The 22,674-nt window shown below is 41.1% G+C and overlaps 1 protein-coding gene across 3 annotated transcripts; it reads right to left on the reverse strand.

Annotated features, from left to right (window-relative positions):
* Positions 1-1,721: 1,721 nt before the first annotated feature.
* USP44 (ubiquitin specific peptidase 44) lies at positions 1,722-20,230 on the reverse strand. 3 transcript variants are annotated; one of them, XM_021527967.2, is made up of 7 exons: positions 20,136-20,230; positions 13,787-14,728; positions 13,223-13,480; positions 5,104-5,302; positions 4,524-4,632; positions 3,519-3,724; positions 1,722-3,131 (listed from the first exon to the last, which is right to left on the reverse strand). In XM_021527967.2, exons 1-7 carry the CDS (start codon positions 20,202-20,204, stop codon positions 2,932-2,934), a joined length of 1,983 nt encoding a protein of 660 aa, XP_021383642.2. In that variant the 5' UTR covers positions 20,205-20,230; the 3' UTR covers positions 1,722-2,931. The 3 variants fall into 3 exon arrangements, with proteins under 3 accessions (XP_021383642.2, XP_021383640.2, XP_021383641.1); XM_021527965.2 differs by having other exon boundaries at positions 13,223-14,728; XM_021527966.2 differs by lacking the exon at positions 20,136-20,230 and adding an exon at positions 19,898-19,951 and having other exon boundaries at positions 13,223-14,728.
* Between the last annotated feature and the right edge of the window lie 2,444 nt (positions 20,231-22,674).

A 22,674-nucleotide genomic window follows, 5' to 3' on the forward strand; every position in this document is an offset into this window, starting at 1 on the left:
AATTTTGAATGTTTCAGTGTTTTTTAAAGGAAAAGAGTGATTATTTTATCATTTTTGACTTGTTTTTGCCATAACAGGCACCCAACTCTTATAACTTAAAGTCATACTCATTTTAGCTTTGCTTTGCATTTCTACTGATGCTTACATCTCCCTTCTTTTACAAAGGTACAGGGCTCTAGGTAAAAACCCAAAATCTGTGTAGGCTAGTCAGCAGTTCAGATGAACAATAAATTTTTTACCTAGTTGTTTTGGAAGTGCCTATATCCCCAGTTTTTGTAACTACATTTGTTTTTGTTTCAGTAAGGCAAAAATCTCTGAATCCCTTAAATAAGACAGGGCTCTGTAGAAGCCTTCTCTACTACTCGAGGAGAAAAGTGAAGGCATGTGCTGTCAGGATGCATAAATCAATTACCACCTGGGACTGGAAACAGTACTATTTTTCAGTTTAAAGTGAGGCTGCTTTGGCCTGTGTGCTGCATCCCTGTGATCTCAGCAAGTTTGCAGATGGTACAAAGCCAGAGGGGTAGCTGGAAGGCCAGCTGGGGGCACTGCCACGCAAGGGGAGCAGGACAGGCCCAGGAAATGAGACAAGAACCTCATGCAGCTCTACGAAGGGAATCACCACTCCTGCTCCTGGGCAGGAATCACAGGCTGGGTGGGAAGCAGCTGCCCTGAGGAGCAAGTAATGTGCCCTTATGGCAAGGGAGGCCAAGAGCCTTAATCTGGTTAAAGGGTGCAGAGAGCTACTACCTGAACTAGTTAAGTATTAATAACTGAAGTAGAAGCCGTGAAGAGCACCTGAATTAGCTCATCTTTGTGGTGGACTGCACTAATCATTGCTACCCTCCCCACTGCTGTGACTAGGAGGACTAGGACTCTTTCTCCTCCTCTTCTCTTGTTCTACCCAAGAGGAGCAATGGAAGAAAGCTGGATTTGCTTTTGCAGAGCTGAAGATGTCTTTCAGAGAAAGACTTGAGACATAGCAATCTTAGCTGCAATGCAGGGGAATAGCTGGAAGCACAGCTTAGGCAATCTTTCTAGTAAAGATGGCAGGGTAAGACTCCTTCTAAGGGACTTGAGTATGTGCTTAATAGTGACGATTGAGACTAATTAACTCTCACACCCAAGTTGCTCTCTACATGTCCTAAGACAGACTCTTGTGTCAACGATTGAGTCTCTGAAGACCCCTATGGATCTCCTAAGAGATACGCTTGGAGGAAGAAAAAGTATCAGAAGCCTAAAAGGCAAATTTTCTGAACTACCTGTAAGTAGAAAACGGTGTTTAAATTACATGCATTTCCTCACCAGCCAGGACAGCAGAGGAAAGTATTTGAAAGACTGAACAGCCGTAACAAGTACATTTGTCAGATCACTCACTTCAGCACGTGGCTTTTGGCTAAAAAAGAAAACAGGAATAAAACCCAATAACAAAATCACAAAAAACCCAATCAACCAAAAATTTCCCCAAACCGATACATGAACTGTTTTGCACACTTAATTAGGATGAGCAGGAGACCAAGAAGTTTGAGATCTGAGGCTGCTATGTGCTTGTTATAATATGGCATCTTTCAGAAACAGAAATGATAGCAAAACCAGCTGTTAAATCACTGACAGATGGCCAAAGCAGTAGTATAGTTAATACCTTAAGTCCTGTTAGACAAAATCTAAAATTTTTTGAAAATGTAATGATAATGTAGGAATTTATTCCAGTACACACACGCTTTTCTGTCCATATCAAGGCATTTTATTGAGGTATAACTTCACAGAAGATGAGGTAACAATTTGCATAGGACTTACACAAAATAACTTCACTACTAAAATTTAATTGGCATTAACTACTGTATGTGGAGGATTGATAATTCCTGCTTGTTAAATTCTCCTCACTGCACAGTTCTGTTAATGCTAGTGGTAGGACCATGTAGTATAAGGTACAGCAGTTGTGGGTAATGAAACCAGACTGAGAATGCTTTCATGCAAACATTGCAGCTGCTTTTCATCAGCTGTTCAGGGATGACTGAGACAGACAATGTTTGCTGCAGCTTAAAGTAAGCTGGTCCAATTCAAGAAAAGGGAGGCTAATGTTCTTGTAGCAATGACAGTGGGTGAGTGAGTGTGGTTTTATTGTTGGGGCGATACGGAGTTTTTAACTTGTTTGTTTAAGAAAACTTTTAAGTTTTTTGGAATAAAAAAGCCCCTGGTTGTTAAATTACTTTGAATTTGGCACTTGAGCTTTAAATTGTCATGTTTGTTAAGGCTAAAACATGCAAGTCTTGATAAAGATACATTCTTGTAACATTAAACACTCCTCTTATATACTTATATGAAAATAACTTCATGCTCTATTTCCTCAAGTTCAGATTTTTAGAAATTCTATCAATGTATCTTCAGTATAGCCATTCAAGCTTGCAAAATAATTTCACAGAAAGTTGCCTACAAACAATTCATTTACTATCTGACATGTTTTAACATTCCTGGCTGGTGAATGTCAATATTCTAAGACCTAGTAGCAATTCCTGCAAGACAGTAAGAATCACGGTATCATTAGAACTATACTATAAAATGTACACAAGCATATACAGAAAATTAACCAGACAATTATCAGTTGCCCATTGAAGTAAATTTTCTAAACCAATTCAAAAATATTATCAAAATACAAAACCAGCTTAAAAAATAGCCTGAGGTAAAAGTTAAATGCACATAGCAATTTCTTCCTTAAAAAAATAGCTGTATTGAAATTCTAGGTACTTTGAAAGTTACTTATTGTCAATAAAAACTTTTGCTAACCATTGTAAAGAGTACTTCAACTAATACAAAACTATATAAACATTGAGAAAGTACTGTACTTTCTTTTAAAATACTGTACTTTCTTTTAAAAATACATAGTTACGACAATTTAAACCTTTACCATACACACAGATAACTGGCTTTGGATTAGCTGCTACTGTTGTCCATGGAACAGCCAGCTAATTCTGTCTGCTGCTGACTTTCAGCTGTGCTAGGACAAGGGACTCTACCATGTCCATTTGCCTGAGTAAGTCGTTGGCTGTAAAACAAAATGTAGGCTTGAGCCTTGCATACTTCTTCCATAGTGCACATGTTGAGTTTCGAATCATTGCAGTGTACCCAAAATCCTACAATAAGGAAATACACCAGAACAAAAAAGTCATCAGGACACTGATTTTGCATCATATTTAATAATTAATTCGTGTTTGGTCCCATTTAATGAGTTCTGTAGAAACAGTAAACTGTTTCAGTTGATCTGGTTTATTACCTCAATGTTTTAAAAGCCTAGCTTAGCTTCCTCAGATTTACAAGAGAGTTTATAGCTAGAACACATTTAACAAGGCAATGCAAAAACTGAACTGTTGGTCTACAGAGCTGCACTTCTCACTTCAGGCAGATCAGCTACAATTGATTCCCTTTTGCTTTTGAGAAAAGACGCTCTTTGTATCAGTTGAGAATTAGGAACACCCCTTTCTCCTTTCTCCCTCACCGCTCATTTCCCAGCTGGTTCCTACCTCCTTCAGAATTGTAGCAGTAGGCAGTGTAGTGCCCTGAGCCAAATCCTTTCCCGTGATGCATTACCACAGCGGACAAGTCGTAGATGAAGCAGTCAGGCAGGAGAGACTTGAGGGATTCCCTGCAGCAATAAGGCTCCATGTTTAGCATTTGATCAAAACTAACATGTACACCAATCTTCTCACGGTGATTGCGTCCTGACCACCTGGAAAATTAAATTAAATGAAAACTTGCGTTTTTTTCAAGGAAAGAGCACAGCATTCTGAATTATGTTTGAACTAACATAATATTTTCACTATTATTCTGTGCACAAATAAATGCTAGGGTTTGTTTTTTTTTTTCTAAACTTCCTCTTTTACTTCTTTATTTCAAGGCCTTTTAAATGTGTCTATGGTACCCTACTGTTCTCCTCTTCTGAAACATCTACCTTAAGATCTGTGCAGTGGTGAGTAGGAAATATTTCCCACCTGTTATACCGCTTTGGTATTTCTCATTTATTCTATCTCATTTTCAGTTTCCTTTGTATGAGGGACAGACAGTACTGATGTTGGGCTACGAGTTCAGAGATGCAGTGTCCACTTCCCTTCTCTGAGGCCAAATGTATTTATGTATTTGGATATAGGAAGGTTATCTGAGACTTCCTCTGAATACAGTCTAGCTTTGTGCATTAGTGATTATGAGCATCCTACTGTACCACAAGATTAATTTTTACCAATAGAGTTCAGAGCAAGGTTAGTAGGTTTTGACTGAAAACAAGGATAAAATAATTTTGGTACTGAAGTAGCAAGTATCTGAAATCCAAAAAGTTAAAAGTTAAAGCTTAAAATTGTAACATATCTTACTGATGTTTCAAGTGAACAAGACAAATAAGTTTCTAGTAACTATTTCTCACCATACTAGTAAAGGGAAATGAAACTGATGCTGAAAATCATTTATCCTAAAGCAATGGTAGAGCAAGACTGAATCTGTCAGTTTGCAACGCTTTTTGTTGTGGTACTACTTACCTAAACCGTTTAAGGTGTAATCTGAGAACCTGAGGTAGTCGACACACCATAAGCTGCTTCTGAGCTTCTGTGAGTATAACTGGTTTAGAAGAAAACTTCCTTCGTTTTGCTGAAGTCAAACACACAGTTACACAAAACAAATCTTGGTAACAGCCTTGTATTTCAGTCTAAGATTTATCCAGAGAATTTGTATGGACCTAAATATTTGTGGTACGTGCCTCCTTAAAAAGGATATGCTCTGAGATCCATTTTGCAATGATTACCCTACAGTGCAAGTAAAAAATACTTGTGGTCACTTACATTAATCACCTTAATTTAAAAAGGTGATGGTTTCTTCAGCTGGGAGTACCAGAAACCCCATTAGTGTGTCATGAGATTGTATCTAAATGAAACATCACACTTCAAAACATCTTTTGACCAATTTAATCTTCTAGGAGCAAGTAACAGCTGTCAAATGACCACACCAGAACATAAGAAAAGATCTTTGTTTGCAGTATACTTTTAAGACTTCTATACTTGCACTGTCAGTTTATATTTTACACAGAGAACATATGCATGAGTACATACTGCCTTTACTCACTGTTGCACTGATCACATGCATATATCTTTCCTTCCAAAGCTTCAGTTTCTGTAAACTTGGCCAGCATTTCTGTCAGCAGACATGGATACTGAGACGACATCTCCTTGCCATTGCAGTGATACCTCTCGGGAAACTCCAGGGACAGGTCCCAGAAAGGTTCTATGGTATTTGATTTATTGTCACAGGCGAGACATGTAACCTGTAAAAAAGATATTTCACTAGCTGCATATACTCAAAAATGTACTTTGCTAAACATGTACCGTAACACAGCTCTAAAAAGAGATTCTTTTTCCTAGAGATAACCAAATGTAACCAAAGACAAGACAAAGTAATTTAACAACAGAGATGATATACCTAATTTCTTTTCACTGAAGCAGCATGTTCAAAACTGTTATCAACAACAAGTAAGTGTTCTTATGTTTTACTGAGAAACAAAAACAATGTCAAAATGGTCTGGGACTGTCCAAAAGAAAGCAGCTGGTGAAGTCTCAGCAGTCTTTTCTCCAAAAGGAAAATTTACATGAGAAATTATAATATAGGTTAATTAAAAAATAAATAAAAATAAATCAAAACCACACACATACACACAAAAGCAAAAAAAACCCGAACAGCTGGGGATTTTAAAGTCATATCCTTCTTACTTTGTAAGTCTTCCAGGGAAGCCTGGATTAGGGAGCACACTTCTTCAAAGAAAAATTAACAGGTAAAAAGAATTTATTTCTTCTTTCAGTAAGTGGATCCATCGTCACACTAGGGAAAGGACAAGCAGTAAAACAACATGAATAAAATGTAAAGAAGTGAAGTGAGTCAACCTGGAAAATGCAGATACTACAGCAGGAGACAATTAATTTATTTTAACATTCAATACATAGGAAAATAAGTTAAAAGCAGTAGCTTGTCTAAGCTGGAAAGACAACACATCAGGTGTAGCATGCTTCTTTGTTCAGAACAACTAATGCAAAGACACAGTAATAAAGGAATGAAAATTCATTTGACATCCAAAGATTGTTACTTCACAGAGACCCCTTTATACTGCTGCTGTTCTACATAAATTCAGTGTTATTCCCTTCAGTTTGTTATTCCCTTCAGTAAGCCAACACAAGTGTGAAAGCACACTCAGTTTTGTTCAGATGTGCCTTTGTTTTCCTCTGAAGGTTTGCTGTTAGGTAACTATTCACCCTGCTTCGGTATTTCACGATCATTTATATAAGGACCTATCTGTCACCTCATGGTATCTTCCCCCTAGGTGTTCTTGTAGCTGCACTCAGTAGCTGCAACAGCTTATACTCCATCTCTGCACTAGCCACCTAGTGCACATGTGGATTTGTGTCCCAGCATGAACACAGTGCAGTTAGGAAAGCTGTAACTGCTTTAAGTTCTAGGATGAAAATACCACTGCCTTGTTTTAGAAAACAAAACTTCAAACTTACATGGCAGAAAAGCAAAGATTCTTCTATTTTAATTTACACTGTCAGGAGCATCTTTTGCAAGTGCTAACATCTGGCAATGTTTCAAAGCCACAAATTATTAACAATTCAGAGCTGAAATCTAGACATGGGAGACAAAATAGTATGTTTGGCCACAGTTCAATCACACTCCAGCTTAAATCCAGAATGACTAATAAATTTCTGCTTTACATATCGGTAATTTTGTTTCTCCAAAAGTTTATTTAATTGATGAATTATGTAAGAATTTGTTGTGCATAAATGCACACTTAAGATTAAGGAGCTCAGGACATAGAACACATGTGACTTTAATACAGATAATTTTAACACATTCTGAGGTTTTAAATTTAGGTCAAGTTCTTCTTTCCCAACTAGCTAATGAGTACTATCCCAGAGAAAAAGACATGAATAATAGACCCAGCTTGCAATTTTTGCTAGTCAAAAAACCTGAAGAACACAAACAGATAAAATAAATCTGCTTCTCATCTCGTCATGCAACTGTGAGCAAAGCTGATTTGTGGGGACAAATCCCTATACTCATACACAGCTGCACTTATTTCCTCAAATCCAAGCCAGTCCTCACTGCAGCAGAGTAAAACTCAGGGATTTCTGTAGCTGCCAACAGCATGGTAACCTGACACACCCGGGCAACCCCATCAGCCCCTGTGCACTTGCTGCTCATGGACGTGGTGGTAAAGGACAGCCAAGCACGGCTGCAACGGGGTGGAAGTGTTTTTCTGAGCCAGGCCTGTGATTACCAACTGGCTTACTCAAAAAGCAGGAGGATTCCCAGTCTTCTGTGGAATTCATCTGCACTGGCCTGTCCACTGGCATTGGCTTCATAACATTCCCATCACTCTTCTTTCTGTCCTAAATGTGACTCCTTTATCTCAGACTCCATTATCATTCACACAGTGCAATCCAGATTTATTTTCTCCATGAGAGGGGCAGAAATTGTAAAAACTGTTCAAAAGTTGGTTGAGATGAGATTTTATAAAACACAAAATGAGCCCCAAACTTGAACTCAAATGGCAAAAACTTTATCCAGTGCAACTTTGTATAGTATAAGTATGCACAACAGTAATAGGGAAGTGAGTGTACTCTAACAATCTGAGATGTCTATCTCTGTGATTATACTTCATAAATTCAGTGTTTTAGTCCACCTTCCCATTATAATTCAGAATTGCTATTATAAGAAGCTTTAATACTGTCATTTATAGCAAAGCAAATGAAAAGTTCACATTAGAGCAAAGTAAATTACAGATTTTAACTAGTCTGAAATCTCTACCTTATGTTCTGCTCTGACCACCCTCTCATGCCTTGAAACACGGGTACTAAATACAATTGTTTGGTTAAAGCTTAGTATTCAATCATGGGCCAAAGGCCAGACTGAAAAGAGCTGGATCAAATTGCTTGATTCAAGCTAAGCAGGAGACTACGCAGACAAGCATCATTGTGGCCTCAATAACATGATGGACAGCTACTGCCCTGGATGGCATTCAGTGTAAATGCAGCCAAAGAAAATAGTTAACATATTGCTGCAGAAAAAGCCAACTTCATCGTCAACTGTTTTGCCTATGTGCCATGCACTTGCATGGAAGAAAGAAAACTCTTAACCACCTCTGCCCCAACTCTTTTTTTTCCTTTGTCGCTTTTAAGAAGAGTAAAATAGCCAGTCCCATTTTTGTGCTTTCACTAGATGAGACCTATATATAATGACTAGTAACTCAATTTTCGTACAGGAAAGTAATTGAAGGGGATCTCTGGAATACAGCTAAAATGCAGAATTCATATGACTGTCAGCATAAAAAAAACCAACTGAACTTTGTAGTGATAAGCATACAGTATACTCAAAATTATCTGTTTAGCAGAATAACATAAAGTGTAACCACAGGTAATTGCAGTCTGTGAATCAATGGCCTCTTATAGATTAATTTAAAATGTTACTTTCATCTGGTTGGAAAACAACTTGACAAGCATTTTGTAGGTCAGGCTAAACATAAAAGCACAAAGACTAACACCAAAATATAGAAATCAGTATACATGACATCAACTGGTTTAGGTGCAAATCATCCCGTTACCTGCCTGAAGTTCCGTCTTTCTAACATTGTCCATTCCGTGGGAGACTTAACACTCAGCACTACACGGATCACCCTCAGCATTCTCCCCCAAACTCTTAACTCACAGCATACTACCCCAAACTGAAGGCTTTCAAACAACTCAAAAAATCACATTTCCCCTTTTCTCAGACAATCTGTCCTGAAATATGCTTTAAGAATAGTTTACATACTACACTGGTTAGAACCTACTTCACTCCTTGAGACCTGGCATATCTGTTTCTCTGATCACTGCATGCTTTTATTCTGCTGCGCTGAGCAGAAGCAGGGGGAAGCATCTTACTTAGATTCCACCTTAAAAATGATCAGGAAGCAATCAAACTGCTTAGGAAGTTTTAAGCATGCCTATAGGTATCAGAAGCTAGTTCCTATCAGGCATTGCTATAAAAAATATTTGAGCCAATTTTTCTGAACTCTGAGAAGTCTGCAGAAGACACAAAGCAGGAGGAGTGGCTGGCTGGGGGCACTCCCACCCAGTGGGAATGGGACAGGGCCATTATGCAGCTCTAAAAAAGGAAACACAATTTTCTGCTCCTGTGCAGGAATCACCCAGGCACCAGTACAGGTTGAGTGGGAAGAGAAGGACCTAGGGGACAAGCTGTCCAGGAGCCAGTAATGTGCCCTTATATAAGGCAAAGACGGCCAACAACCTCTGGAGCTGCATTCAGCAGAGCACCACCAGCAGGTCCAGGCAGGTGATCCCTCTTCTCAGCTCCCACACAGCTGAAGTGCTGGGTCAAGTGCTCAGAAAAAAGGGAGACATGGATATGCTGGACTGAGTCCACTAAAGGACCAGGAAGATGATGAAAGGCCTTGGACATATCTGACATATGAAGAAACACTGAGAGAGCTGGGACTGTTTAGCCCAGAGAAGGAAGCTCAAGGTGGATTTTATCCTTGTACAAGAATTTCTGAGTACATGTAGCACACAATAAATTTGTTATTTCAATTTCTGGATTTTTAGAAACACACCTGTTTAATATGGAAAAAGTTGCTTGCTTAATATGGAAAAAGTTTAAATAAAGATACTTTAAAAATTGTTGCATACTGTGGTATTTGGTTGGTGCCATTTAAAAAAACACAAGCCAAAAAAATCTTGAGACAACAGCTAACATACTTGATCTCTTGAAGTGTACTTTAGAGATCTGTGAGCTAGTGTGGGTCAGTTTACCATTGCCACATTAGTTCACAGCACAGTAGTTTCTCCTTTCCCATTGAAGGACTGAGGACAGGAGACAGTAAGTACCTTCCACAAGAGTACCAGCACTGAGGGATTGAAAACAACTAGGATTTTAATACACATACTGAGATCTCCTCAGAGGCCCAGTAGGTTTGAGAGATATGAGCCACTTTCTCCAATCACTGCAGGAAGACTAGCAGTGAAGACAGAGCAGAGGGGAAGGGTTTTGCACCTACAATGCAGATCTTTACTTCTCTTAGATGTACCAGATACTACAGTTTCACAGTCCTGTAAAGTAAAAAGCTGAAATCCTAAAACAGGTATTAGAATAAACATAAAATAAAAAAACAGAGGCAATTTGCTCATGCTGTCCCATTACCTAGTCTAGTCTAGTACTCCATAAAATAGTAAAATATTTCAAGCAGTAGATGAAGAAAACTTACTTTAAATCAGCTGAGAAAATGGCAAAAGAAAAACAACTACCTCATATAAAATGTTCAATTGTTTTGACATCATCCAAAACTTCTTCTAGTTATCAAAGAGTAATCTGCATAAGATTTGCAAACACTCAATTTTTTGCTTTCTTAATCTTAGATCCTAAATTCAGTTAGTGCTGAACCAGGCAGCACTTCAATAACAACAAATGGATGGCAACTCAGGATTATGACTTCCCTTCAAATTAAATTAGAACTAGACAAAGGGGGAAAAAGTTGAGCTGCACATGTGAAAGTAATGTGATACCTAAGTAAACACACAGCACTGTAAGGGATCCTCTGTGTACTTTATCAAGAGTAGTTCATAGTATTTCTGAGGTTTGAAGGTCAGGAAGATTGCTTCAGGGCACTTGAGTCTCTCACAGAATCATGTATCTTCAACATATATTTTCTGTACAAAAGGCCAGTAAGTATGGTAATGTTTCAGGGGGTCTAAAACGGAGGGCAACTGCACACAGAAACACACTTCCCAGTTCCCCTTTTTCAATGAAGTAAGATGTAACTTAACATGCTAGAATAAAATCCTGTCTTATTTTTAATAAGGGCAGCGGGGAACGCTCCAGTTATCTTCTAGAGAGAAACTATAATACTGTTACAGGAGTGCATATTTATTTTATTACTATGTTTATCACAGTATTACTTTCTACTTGTAGGTAGATAAAGTTAAGCCTGCAAGGACTAAACGCACACTCATTGCTTTTAAGAGCTAACGTTGCCCAAGAGGCAATGACATAGCATGAAGTTTGGGGCTTTTCCCAGCCCTGCATGGGTGTTTTCTCATCTTTTTTGTTAACTTCATTAAAGCAGTTCTGACAAATGCCTAGTGAAATCATGGTGTAGGAATCTTACTGAGGAAAGAAAAATAATTGCCTAAAAGAGTCTTTAAAGTTCATCTTTCCATGTGCAAACACCAGGGACTAAATCATTAAGATGACATGAATATATTTTACAAGAAAGGAATTTAAATCTTCCGGGCTTACCTTTTCTTTATAATATTTATCATGTTCAAAACCAGAAGTGAAAACTAAAACAAAAAAAAGGAGTGGCAGAAGACAAAGGGAACACTGGGACAGGTAAAGTGTTGAACAGTCCATGGGAACTGCCTAATGAACCAGGGAAAAATTACTAGATAACAGCTTCAATACTCTTTTTCTTGCTCCTCTCACTTCAGGCATTCTTGAGTTGATCAAGGCTGTATTCTGCACACAGACATGGAGCAGCTGCAGTAAAAGCTGTATGTAGTAACAGAAGTCACAGATTACTTCAAAACTGCTTAATTCCCTTTCTGATTTACTCAATAGTCTGGAAGTGAGGACTTTTCGTTTTGGTTTTGTTTTGTTTGTTTTAGCTTACTCACTAGTGAATTCTCATTACTCCTCTCCTGGTCTCAGGAAGGTGGGAGGGTTTCTAGTCAAAAACCTTTCCATATAAAGCTAACAATATATGAGAGTAGTTACTGATGAAATTATGCTATGTCTTTAGAGCCTTGAAAATTCTTACTAAAGGAATGAATCCTATAAGGAGGTTTGCAACACAAGAAAACCTTGTCATTATTCCTAAAAAAATAACCTTATTTTGCTGGCAAAATTGCTATTTTGGAGAGGAATGGAATTTTCAAACAAAAAACTCTTTATTGACATAGTATACTAAACATTTTCAGTTGTGCAACACTGATACAAGATATATAGTACCCAAGGAAAGGAAGTATGCCACAGAAGTGCTTGCAGTCTGTCCCAGACAGAAGGTAGCTGGTGTTCCAGATTTGTGTATAGATCTAATGGTTTCCAGTAGTTTCACAAAATCTAAAATGAATGAGGGCTGACATATGCTGCAAACAGCCTTGTTACCTTCCTATAAAGTTTACAGGGATCATAGCAGTAAGCAATCCTACCTTGGTCAAAAACCACTTGGATTTCCAATTTTACATATCAAAACATTAAACCATCATTCAAATAGTCAGAATACCAAGAACTGACATTTTTGTGTTAAGCTTTTTCTTTACACACAATATTCATCAAATGCTTCCACACTCCCTCAGTAAACATATTCATGTATACTACAGATCCATTCCAGGAGCCAGGAACTTCCCAACTTCTGTTCCTGCTGCAATGTGGTTAGCTTTTAGATTAAATCAACAGATACAAGCATTTGTTTGTTCAGTCAGTATTGAGACATTTATACACACTGTTGGGATATGTATAATAACAGTAAACACACTGAAATACTTAACAAGGAGCTGAGAAGTAGGGAAAAAAAAAGGAGTCATGCAGAAAGAAGGAAAACCACCATTGCCTCCACCCCACAAATTTGGTTCCTGTGTTGACAGAGCTTTCTGTATCTTTGTGTTGCAATAGAAAAGACGTATTAGCAATTTTGTACATAAAATCATGACATGCAATTACTCACTGGTAAACAATCTCAAATTCAAGCTATTTAGTGAAATAATATCCTGTTTGACATCCATTACCTAATCGGTTTCTACTTACACTAGATTAACCTTCCTTAACACCTTTTATCTAGCAGCACTACAGTGATAAGCCAGATACTTGAAATTGTAGATTCTTCATTCCTTCAAATGAGTTGGTGCTTAACAGCAAATACAAGTATTTCTCAGCATGTGGAAAGGTGTGTTTTACGATACCAAATGATTAACAGGTGTACTGGGTTTGAATGGCCTAGTTTTTGGTAGTGGGAGGGCTACAGGGTGGCTTCTATTGAAACTGAGTAGTATTTCTTCTGAAATGGTGTAATAAATCCTCACCATTCCCCCATAACAGTTATAAACGTATAAACCTTTGAAGTATATCCATCCCTGACTGACTAGAGTAAATCCAGAACTATAAATCATTAAACACCTTAAAAAAAAAAAATCATAAAACATACCTGACTTAATAGCTGTCCATGAAAAATGTTGTTAACCACATTCAAAACCTGCTTTATAAGTTTTCTTTGAGAAGCAGGGATGAGAGCTGGGTATCTGGTCCCTGTAGTCTCCAGTTCCTGCTGTACTTTATCCAAAAGTTCACAGAGAAATTCCTGAGCATCTTGTTGGGCATACCCTCTGAAGGCTGGAATTAGTCTCCACACAGAATGAAGCATAGCAAAAGGAGACACCAGTGCCCATTTGCCAGACCACATAACCTGGAATAGAGTATGCAATTCATGACAGAGAGAAATATGCTTTGAACTGGGCTCCCTGGGCTGAATAAGTTCCATACTTTTTGATGCTCCTCCACTTAATCCAGAGGACAAACTAGGCCGCCTTACAGAATATGATCCCTTTACTTTCTCTTGGCTCTCATTCATGTGTAATGTTGAGGCAGCTATCGACAGGTGTTTAGATGAAGATCTTGTTTTACCATTGGTTGCTGTTGCCAGCAGTTCCTGAGTTTGGTTGAGATCAAGCTTTAAAAAGCATTCTCGAAAAATAAGTAAGTGACTTAATACCTGCAGGACAGAATTCATATAGCATGTGTTCCCCAGGTTTCTCAGTCCTGTTACTCCAGGAGTCACTGTAGGCCTTCGTTTAATTGGAGAGTCACTTATTTTTTTCAATCTCAGTTCTTCTGAGGTATATGTTTCTTTCAACTCTGCCAAAAATTCCATGTTCTGTGAGGTTTTTTGAGGGCAGGGTTCTAGTTTTGAGGACATTCTAACCTGATTTTGTAAACGACTGCTCTTTCTTGGAGGCATCTTTTCCATCTCTGCTTTCAACTCACGTTTTCTTTCTTGTCTTCTCTTCCTAGCTTTGTCCTTTTTTAGCTCTGCTTCTTCTTGACGTCTTTCTTCTTCCAAAATCCTTTTCCCAGCAGGTGTCAACTCAAGCCACGATCTGAATACTTTGCCAAGGACTGCACGCCGTCGGTGCCAGAGAGCTGTGAACATCCTGTCTTCATTCCGAAGCATGGCTTGGGCACCACCGTGTGCAAGGTAGGAATCATCACTGGTACCCATAGAACGCAAAGTCCTCCCACTTCGAGTAGTGCAGTCATAGTTTTGACTCTTGATTGCACTTAATGTACTCCGCAAGAGTTTTAAGTCACCAGTTGCGTTGTCATTGAGAACATAATCATCGCAGAGATAGCAGAAAACATACAGCTCATTAACTTCCAACGCCACTGGGTGGCTGCTCTCCTGAAAGTGCTTTAGTGCATGCTCTTCGATGTATCTTCCACACGCCACATGTGAGCAGCTGAGGCACGCCCACACAGATTCCGTAGTATTGCAGTCCATGCAATGCCATTTCTGAGGATTGAGAATGGAGTGATCTTGGGCCAGTCGCAGACGTCCTACGTGCTTACACTTATCCATTGTTAAAACTGAAATTGCAGAGATATGCTGGCAAAACACATCATCCAAACTATCTTCTGTCCATAATTCAACCAGCAACTAAAAAATAAAAGGAAGTTATAGTTAATAAATACCCAACCGTATCCCTTTTACAGGAGTCAGTGTACCAAATTCATATTAAGATGAAGATCACTATCATCATCCAGCTGAGTCCCACCAAACATATGAAAGAAATCAGTCATGTGGAGCCACACACACACTCAACACCTTCAACAGCAGTTCCATGTTCACACCAAATTGCCTGCATACCACTGTTTATATTCCCAGTGCTTTGTGGCTCTGGACTGAAGCATACTAGCTACACTTTAGGCCTGGTTTGGTTTTTTAATTAAGGGGCAATGATTTTGTTAAAAGATGCTGTTACAGAGATTGGATACAAAAGCAACTTAGAGTGGGAAAGGCTGTTCAGAGAAACTGTGGATGCCCCCATCCCTAGAACTGTTCAGGGCCAGGTGGGATTGGACTTTAAACAACTGGAGCTAATTGGTGGTGTCCCTCCACACAGCAGGGGACTGAACTACAGGATCTTTATGGTCTCTCGCAACTCAAACCATTCTGAGATTCCAAAATTCCCCTATTAATTCTACCCCTAAGCATACAGGTGCAGAAGTGCAAAGTTCACTTAAATTTATTATGTTTACACAGAGCCAACAGTTCAGACAAATGAGGCTTTATACAACTCAAACCCTTAATTAATCCATACCTTCAATTAAATCACTGCCTCTCTGTGCTCAGTCAACCCCATTATACTATTTCTACAATAATGTATCTTAAATATCTACATTTTAACATGTCATCCTAACACCTCTGAAAGAGTAACTTAGCAAAACAGAACATGATTTCTTAAGACAGAAATAGCAGGAGCTACATCAGTTACCACACACTTTATTAAAACTTTCTAATCCAGGTCTTCAAAAGTTAATTTAAAAATCTGACTACCACTGTCTTACATCCTTTACTAAGTTTGTATGGTTACATTTATTTGTCCAAAGCTGCTGTTTTTGCTTCTTCCTATAAGGTGCATTTACCCAAAAGAGACAGCCTCGGTTTAGCAAAAAATTAAAGAGACAGTGATTCATTCTTGTTTTTACCATTTTGACTATCTTGTTAAGATACAACACCTAGAGATAAATGATAACAGTGCTATGATGCATCAGGAAGTGATTACATTTGATCTGGGGCATTTGTGCCTACCACATCATTGACCAGGAGGGCCAAAGAGCACACAGCACCAGTACCATTATGCACAGTGCTTGCCAGATGAATCAATTAATTCACCTGAGGAGTTCAAGGCTTTGTCAAATGTTCAGTCCATACCAAGTGAGCCAAGTTTGCCATTTCAAATACATGCTCTGCACCTGGCTTAGGCTGTACAGTATAAAGGCCCTGGATTCTATGCTCTACAGGTAAATAAGCCATACTACAACAGTACTGAGTGATTTACACACCTCTGGATAGAACACAAAAACTGTATTCCAGCTATTAGCCTATATGCTAATATTTATCAATTTCTACAGTTGCGAATCACTGAATAGGTTACTGAATATAGAGTAGATGTTTAGTGTAAAATAAACATTAGCTAGAGGGAATCCTAATGTACAATGCTATGATACCACTAAGGAAGGAAAACAGGTAAAAGGTTGCTGGTGGCCAGAAAAGAAGCTCTAATTTTCATTTGGTACTTTGATAAAAACTATCATTAAAATATTCAACCAAAAATGGCTTAGTTTGGTTAACTGGCCCATGGCTAGTGCCTTTTAAAATGTTACAATACAGATACCAACATAAGAGCTGTAATAAGCCTCTGAGCACATAATCAGCACTCAGAATTGCATGTGTTGTATAGAATTTATTCTGTAATGAAAAAAAGCTTGAACCAGCTGTAGAGAAAGTAAAATCTGTACACAGTTTTACATGCCCCTATTCATCTCTCATTCATTCTGGCTAAGAGTTGTTTCCAGTCCATACTGACTGCACCAAAGAATTTCAGGCACCACGACCTCTGGGGAACCATCCAGCAGCTCCCAGACCAAGTACCAGCCACAGTGTATTAAGGGAGGTCAAGATCTCTTGTGTGCTATGGTCAGCAGATCACAAAAGTAACACTTGCTTAACTCTTTCATCTTGCTTGCACCCATAACATTAATTTCTTCTAAAAGGCAATCTTACCTGCAGGCTGCTAATTAGATTCTTTTACAAACAGTAAGTCTGCTTTTTATATTGTCTTTATAAATAAGATCATCAGCATTATCTCATCTCTCCTAGTCTGACAACCTCTTTTCCACAGCAAAACTTTTGGAACTTTTGTAACACTGATAAAATTCAGGATAATAATATGTATGTAAAGCCTGCTGCAATAATTAAATGTGGAATAGAGAATTTTAAGGGACAAGACTTATCTTTGTGGGTTTGGGCTAAAATATATAGATTCTATCGCATCACATATTAGTAACAGTCCTTTCCAGCAGACCAGAAAAGAACACTAAACCCTACCTTTCCACAGGGCTATCACACACAGCAATGCTGTCAGTCAGAGCAATCTGATGGGTCAACTCTTTCTGGATTCATTAAAGTCACTGCACAAACCCTGTGCCTTATTTTTCCTTCTTTTTAATACTATATGAGCAGATTCTTTTTTTCCACACGTTTAAAAACATTCTCAAGACTAAAACTGCTTACATGCCTCAGTGTAAGCAGATATCAGACTGAGGACAAAAACAGTCCACTGATTTCTGGACAGCCACTGTGTGAATCAGGACTGCACATTCAAGCTCTTCATGCAAAAGCAGCACAATTCTACGAAAGCACAAGATTATCACCTCGAAGGGAAAAAGCTAAAGCCCCAGCTCCCCCACCAGCAACCAAGCCAGCATGACATTTTCCCACCTACATCGATGTGTGGAGAAAAGAAACAGTGGAGGGGGGGAGGGGGGAGGAAACATCTTAGCATGGGAAAAGTCTTTCTTTGAAAAAATAGTGAAGAAATCAAAATGCAGTTTGGTCAAAAAGACAGCAATATCTGAAAACACTGTAAAAAAGCTCAGACTACAAAAATGAGACCAAGAAAACTTCAGATGAACGTCAAGCAGCACATTGACATAATGAATATTTGAAGTACTGAGACTGCATCAGCCCACAACATTTAAAAGCTGTACCTTAGAACCAAAACTTGGCAAAAGATCTCAGGATAAAAAACAAGAGGGAAGTAACAATGATGGAAGAAACAGGAAAAATACTGCATACTCATTCCCACACCTGAAAACTGCAGCTGGAATAAAATAGTACAATCTAATGTTCCAATGTTGAAATTCCCTAAAGGAAGTTATTCAGCCCTAGTTTCTGCATTCCTCTCTCCTGAGGTTCAGTTCTGTGCACACACACAAAGAAACTTTGAATTAGTTGACCAGCACTTCAGAGATCAAGCCCCCCTCTGTGTCCTTACTACAGACCTGAGCTGAAGCAGTAAGCAAAATAACAACTACTAGCATATAGTACTATTGAAGCATTAAGTTGTCTGGAAACAGAGAGATACACAAAAGTTTTTTCTTGCACCAAAGTTTCATAAGCTAGAAACCAAGATATATAGAAATGGATTTATTTATTGTACCATATTTCAATCTTACTGACATGTTCATTCCTTTTGTTCCACTCAAGAAAGGCTGTCAAAATGTACATTTTTGGGTAATTAATGAGCTGGAAAAGCACTTGATGCCAAAACCAACTTAGAAGTCATGAAAATTGATGGTTTTCTTCCATTTCTGTTCCATACAAAAAAAAAAAAACATCAAGATTTTAACAATTTAAGGGTGATTTTTACAGCTAAATTTATAAAACATAACTATAAATATAAACAAAAGACTGTATTTCACCCTTAGTCACTAATTCTGTAATTAATTGCCTGACACATAAATGAGAAATCTCCAACACTAGACTAGAAATGCAATACATTATTTTACAATTATATACACACGTGTGTCTATTCTGGCTTTTAAATCAGATGACTGTTTACCAATTGATTCTCATCAGGTTCAGAGTACCTGCTGAATATCTGAAAACATAGGAATCATGGATACTTAAAAAACTCAAAGTTTTAGATAACAAATACAGTAACTAGATGGCAGATGTACTGCTTTACCGCTTGTTTAAACGAGTTTTCTTTAAGAAAACAACTCAGCGAAACACTTATGCACATAACTTCCAGCTGCAGTACAGTCCTGCAGGCGTAACAATTTAGACTTGAAATTAAAGCAGCACTTCAAAAAGAAATTTTGTGAATTGTTTCTGATTTCTAACAGAGCAGCCTTTGACAATAAACCCCCCAGTCTCCCTTCTTTGGAGCCGTGCCATTTAACTTTTTTGCTCTATTTTCTTTTTTTACCAGCTAAAGAATGTACATCCAGCGTGCTGCCTAGAAGTGGCCATTTACCCCAGGACACCACAGACAGCGGTACAGCTTTACATTCGATGTCTACTACTGCAAATAACCGCGCGTTTCCTGCAGCGGGGACTTGACGATAAACAAACAACACGGATTGAAGCACTTTCACACGGCACGAAAAACACAGCGCTTCTTATCGATCTGAAGTGACACTTGACAGTTCATCTCGTTCAGAAAATCGAGCATTTCCGACTGCTCTGACAGCTCGTGCTCTGACCGCCCCTGCTAGCACAGACAGCCCGCAAGGCCGGCCCGGGGCTCGGGGCCGCTCCGCAGAAGGTCCGGCGGCCCCGGCGCCCCGCGACACGGCGCGCCTCCGCCTCTGGCCGCAGCAGGGGAGCCGCGGGCAGCGGGCCCCGCTCACCGCCGCCCTCCGCTCCTGCCCCGCTCCCCTCACCTCGACGTCCTCCCGGCCCGCGGGGACGCGTAAGGCAGCGGGCCCCATGCAGGGCTCCCCGCCACACACCGAGCGCGGCGGGGAGGCGGCAGAACCTCCGCTGCCCGGCGGGGCTGCCCGGTCCCGGGCTCCCGCTCCCCCGGCCCCACGCCGTACCCTGCCCGTCTCGCCCCCGCGACAGCGAGCACCTCCTCCTCAGGTGGCCCTCCGCAAACACCGCGCCACCGCTACCGTCCCTCCCCGAGGAAAAGGCGCCGGTGCCTCCCGCCTCACGTTCCCCTCCGCCGGGCACCTGCTCCGCGCAGGCCGGCCCCGGGCGGGCTGGCAGCGCCGCCGCGCCGCCGCCGCTCCCGCCCGCCGGTCCCGCACGCACCCTTCGCCCGCCGCCATCTTGGGCGCCCCGAGCCGCCGCCGCCTCGGAGCGGCCCCTCCGCGACGTCAGTGCCGCGCGGGGCCGCCCCGCCCGCCCCACACGCCGCGCGGGCGGCGGCGCGGCGGGCGGCCCGCGGAGAGCGCGCGGCGGCGGCGGGGCGGCGCCGCCACCGTCCCGCACTCGCCCAGCGGCCGCACCCCCGCCGCCGCCCCGGGCCCCGCCGCCGCCCCGCACCCACCTGCCCATCGCCATGTGCCGGCGGCGCGTCTGTCACCAGATTTGTAGTGGCAACCGAAGTCCTTCCCATGTCTCCTCCCACCTCCCCCGGCCTCCCCCACCCGCCGGTCCCGCGGGCCGGTCCCTCGGGGCCGGATGCGGGAAGCCCGGTGGGAAGCGCCGGGGGGCCGGTTCCCGAGGCGCCGAGGAGCTGCCGCTGCCGCTGCCGCGGGCCGTGCCCGCGGGGCACCTGTTTGCCCCGAGGTGGGTCTGTACCAGCCGGGAGAAGCGGGGCCTTAGGCTCCCCCGGAGTGGGTGTCCAGATGTACTTCCTACGTTTTCACCCGTGATTTGTCTTGGGTGGCGTCGTCCTTGCCCGAGCACAACGAGAGCTCCGTGGGCTGAGCGCTGCCCTGCGCCCCAGGCCTCGCCCGGTGGCTCCCCGGCTGGCAGGTGCCACCAGGAGCCATCTCTGGCCTGGACGCGACAGTCACACACCGTACCAGAGACCTCAGCCCATGAAACTCCTTCATATCATATCTTTGTGCATGTTGTTTGTGGAAACTTCTGCAAGACAGCTCACGTGATAAAAAACCCCAGTCTCTTATCAGGTCCTTGCTGCCCATGCATTGAGTAATTTTTCAGTCTCAGGTTTCATTACAGGAACTTAAATACGCAAAAGATTGGTAAGCTCACGTCCTGCAGATGTCCTGGTTTTTAAATCTGATACTTCTTTACACTGATACTTTTAGAACTAAAGTTTCTGAAGTGTAGCCAACTGTTTTTAGCTGTTTTGCAGTTCTGCCAGCTCTGAATTAATTTACACTTTTGCGTGCCTTCTGCTCTGCCCTGTGTACAGGCAGGCTGTGTTTGGGACAAGAATCTGGTGAAACCCCCCTCCACCCCCCGACTGGGCAGCATCACTTTCTGCATCCATGCTGAAGCAGGATTGTGATTTATGCAAACCTGCTCAGAAAATCACTGTGTTGTGCTGTGCTGGCCATTGTAAAACGTAGCTGTGATGTGTGAGTTGTTGCTTAGTCTCAATAAACAAGCAGTGGTTTGATGCTGCTTGTGAGTGGTGTGATCATTTCAGACCCACCCCCCTTCTTGTTTTGGATCTTTCATGCATTAGGTTGTTTTCATGACAGCATCAAAATCTCGCACATCTGTTTCTGTGTTTCTAGTTGTGTCATCAGAGAAAATGTGTTTCAGTTTAAATGTTTAAATCTATAGGCCCTGGTTGCCTCAGCTCTGCTCCAGTAGTGCATTCCCATTCTTTCTGTTTCTGATGAGGCTGCTGAGATGGTATTAGCGGAAGAGGTATAATTCCATTTGTCTGCAGGGTCACTTTATCGTGGTGCTTTCAGAAATTCATAAAAAATGTATACAGATAAAGCCACCAGGTTTCAAGTCTATCTCAAACTTCTAACTTTAAAGTAAGAAATACTGCTTTCTAATAAAAATATTTATTGGAATTGTTCATGCTTAGTAATTCCATGCATCTGCATATCCCTATTAGGTGTTTTAAGATAATTTTAACAATTTTCAAATAATTGTTTTATCAAGTTCCTATCTTCATCTTTAACACCAGCAGTTTCTTCTTGAGTCATGGTTGGCAGACTAACACTTCCATGCTTTTTCTTGCTGGAATCCGATTACACTCTTCTCACTGTCAGGATCTCAGCCCAGTTTTGTGTGCATGCCTGTGCGTTGGTTAAGTGGATGCTGGATCTGCTCTCAGGACCAGACTGGCTCTCCATCCCTACTGCGACCTCTTCAGCTGCCTTTGCAGGCTGCTCTCACCCAGGCTCCGCAGCTCCGGGAGCCTCTAGAGGGGGAGTCCAAGTTCCTGATGCTCCCGCACACCTTGGAGGCCTTGTCCACGTTTTTCGGGTGATGAAGTATAGGTGAGGCTCAGGGTATTACCATCCAGGGCATGTCTGAGAAAGAATCCGAAATCCTGTTTTTCCTAGGCTTCCTGAGGAGACTTTGATCTGCGATGCTCACAGGAAGGCTGAGGCCGGCAATGCAAATGAGAAATAGTGGCCCTCAGCCATGCACATACTTACCCCCACTCCCAGCCCTGGCTCACTCAGACACAGCCTGAGGCCTTGTCACCAACTCCCTTTATATCCTAGATGGCCACTTTAAGCAGCTATTCCCAAAGTGATTATGATCCTCAATAAATCATTTTTATTTATGGCAATTTAAATAAAATCCAAAGCCTGTTCCAGTAATAACAGAGATTTCCCATGTCTATGCTGTCTCTGCAAGTATCTGATTTAACACAGAATAAAGTTAGTATTTTTTTTTTTCATGTTCGTGTGTGGCTTCTCTGTGTTAATGGACAACATTTCTGCTGACCTTCACCTAGCACGTTTCATATCCTTACTGGGTTAAGGCAGACTTCAGTCTTCCTGCCCTGTTGGCTAATCTGTTGCAAAACACTGATTTGGAGCTGGGATTTGGCTTTGGCATAACAAATAAATCACTGAATTACTATATGCTGCTCTTACCGTATCTGCTCTGCTTCCTGTGTGCCTTTAGTGACATCCCGC

The sequence above is a fragment of the Lonchura striata genome, chromosome 5 (genome assembly GCF_046129695.1).
Source record: "Lonchura striata isolate bLonStr1 chromosome 5, bLonStr1.mat, whole genome shotgun sequence".
Lineage (NCBI taxonomy): Eukaryota > Metazoa > Chordata > Aves > Passeriformes > Estrildidae > Lonchura > Lonchura striata.

What these genes read in the sequence shown, in the direction of transcription:
- USP44 (XM_021527965.2), bottom strand. Translation starts at nt 20,204, where the DNA reads ATGGGAAGGACTTCGGTTGCCACTACAAATCTGGTGACAGACGCGCCG. An exon ending in TGCATGTGATCAGTGCAACA is followed by an intron (nt 4,633 to 5,103) that starts GTGAGTAAAGGC and finishes GTTTGACTTCAG; the next exon opens with CAAAACGAAGGAAGTTTTCT. An exon ending in TTACACCTTAAACGGTTTAG is followed by an intron (nt 3,725 to 4,523) that starts GTAAGTAGTACC and finishes TTAATTTTCCAG; the next exon opens with GTGGTCAGGACGCAATCACC.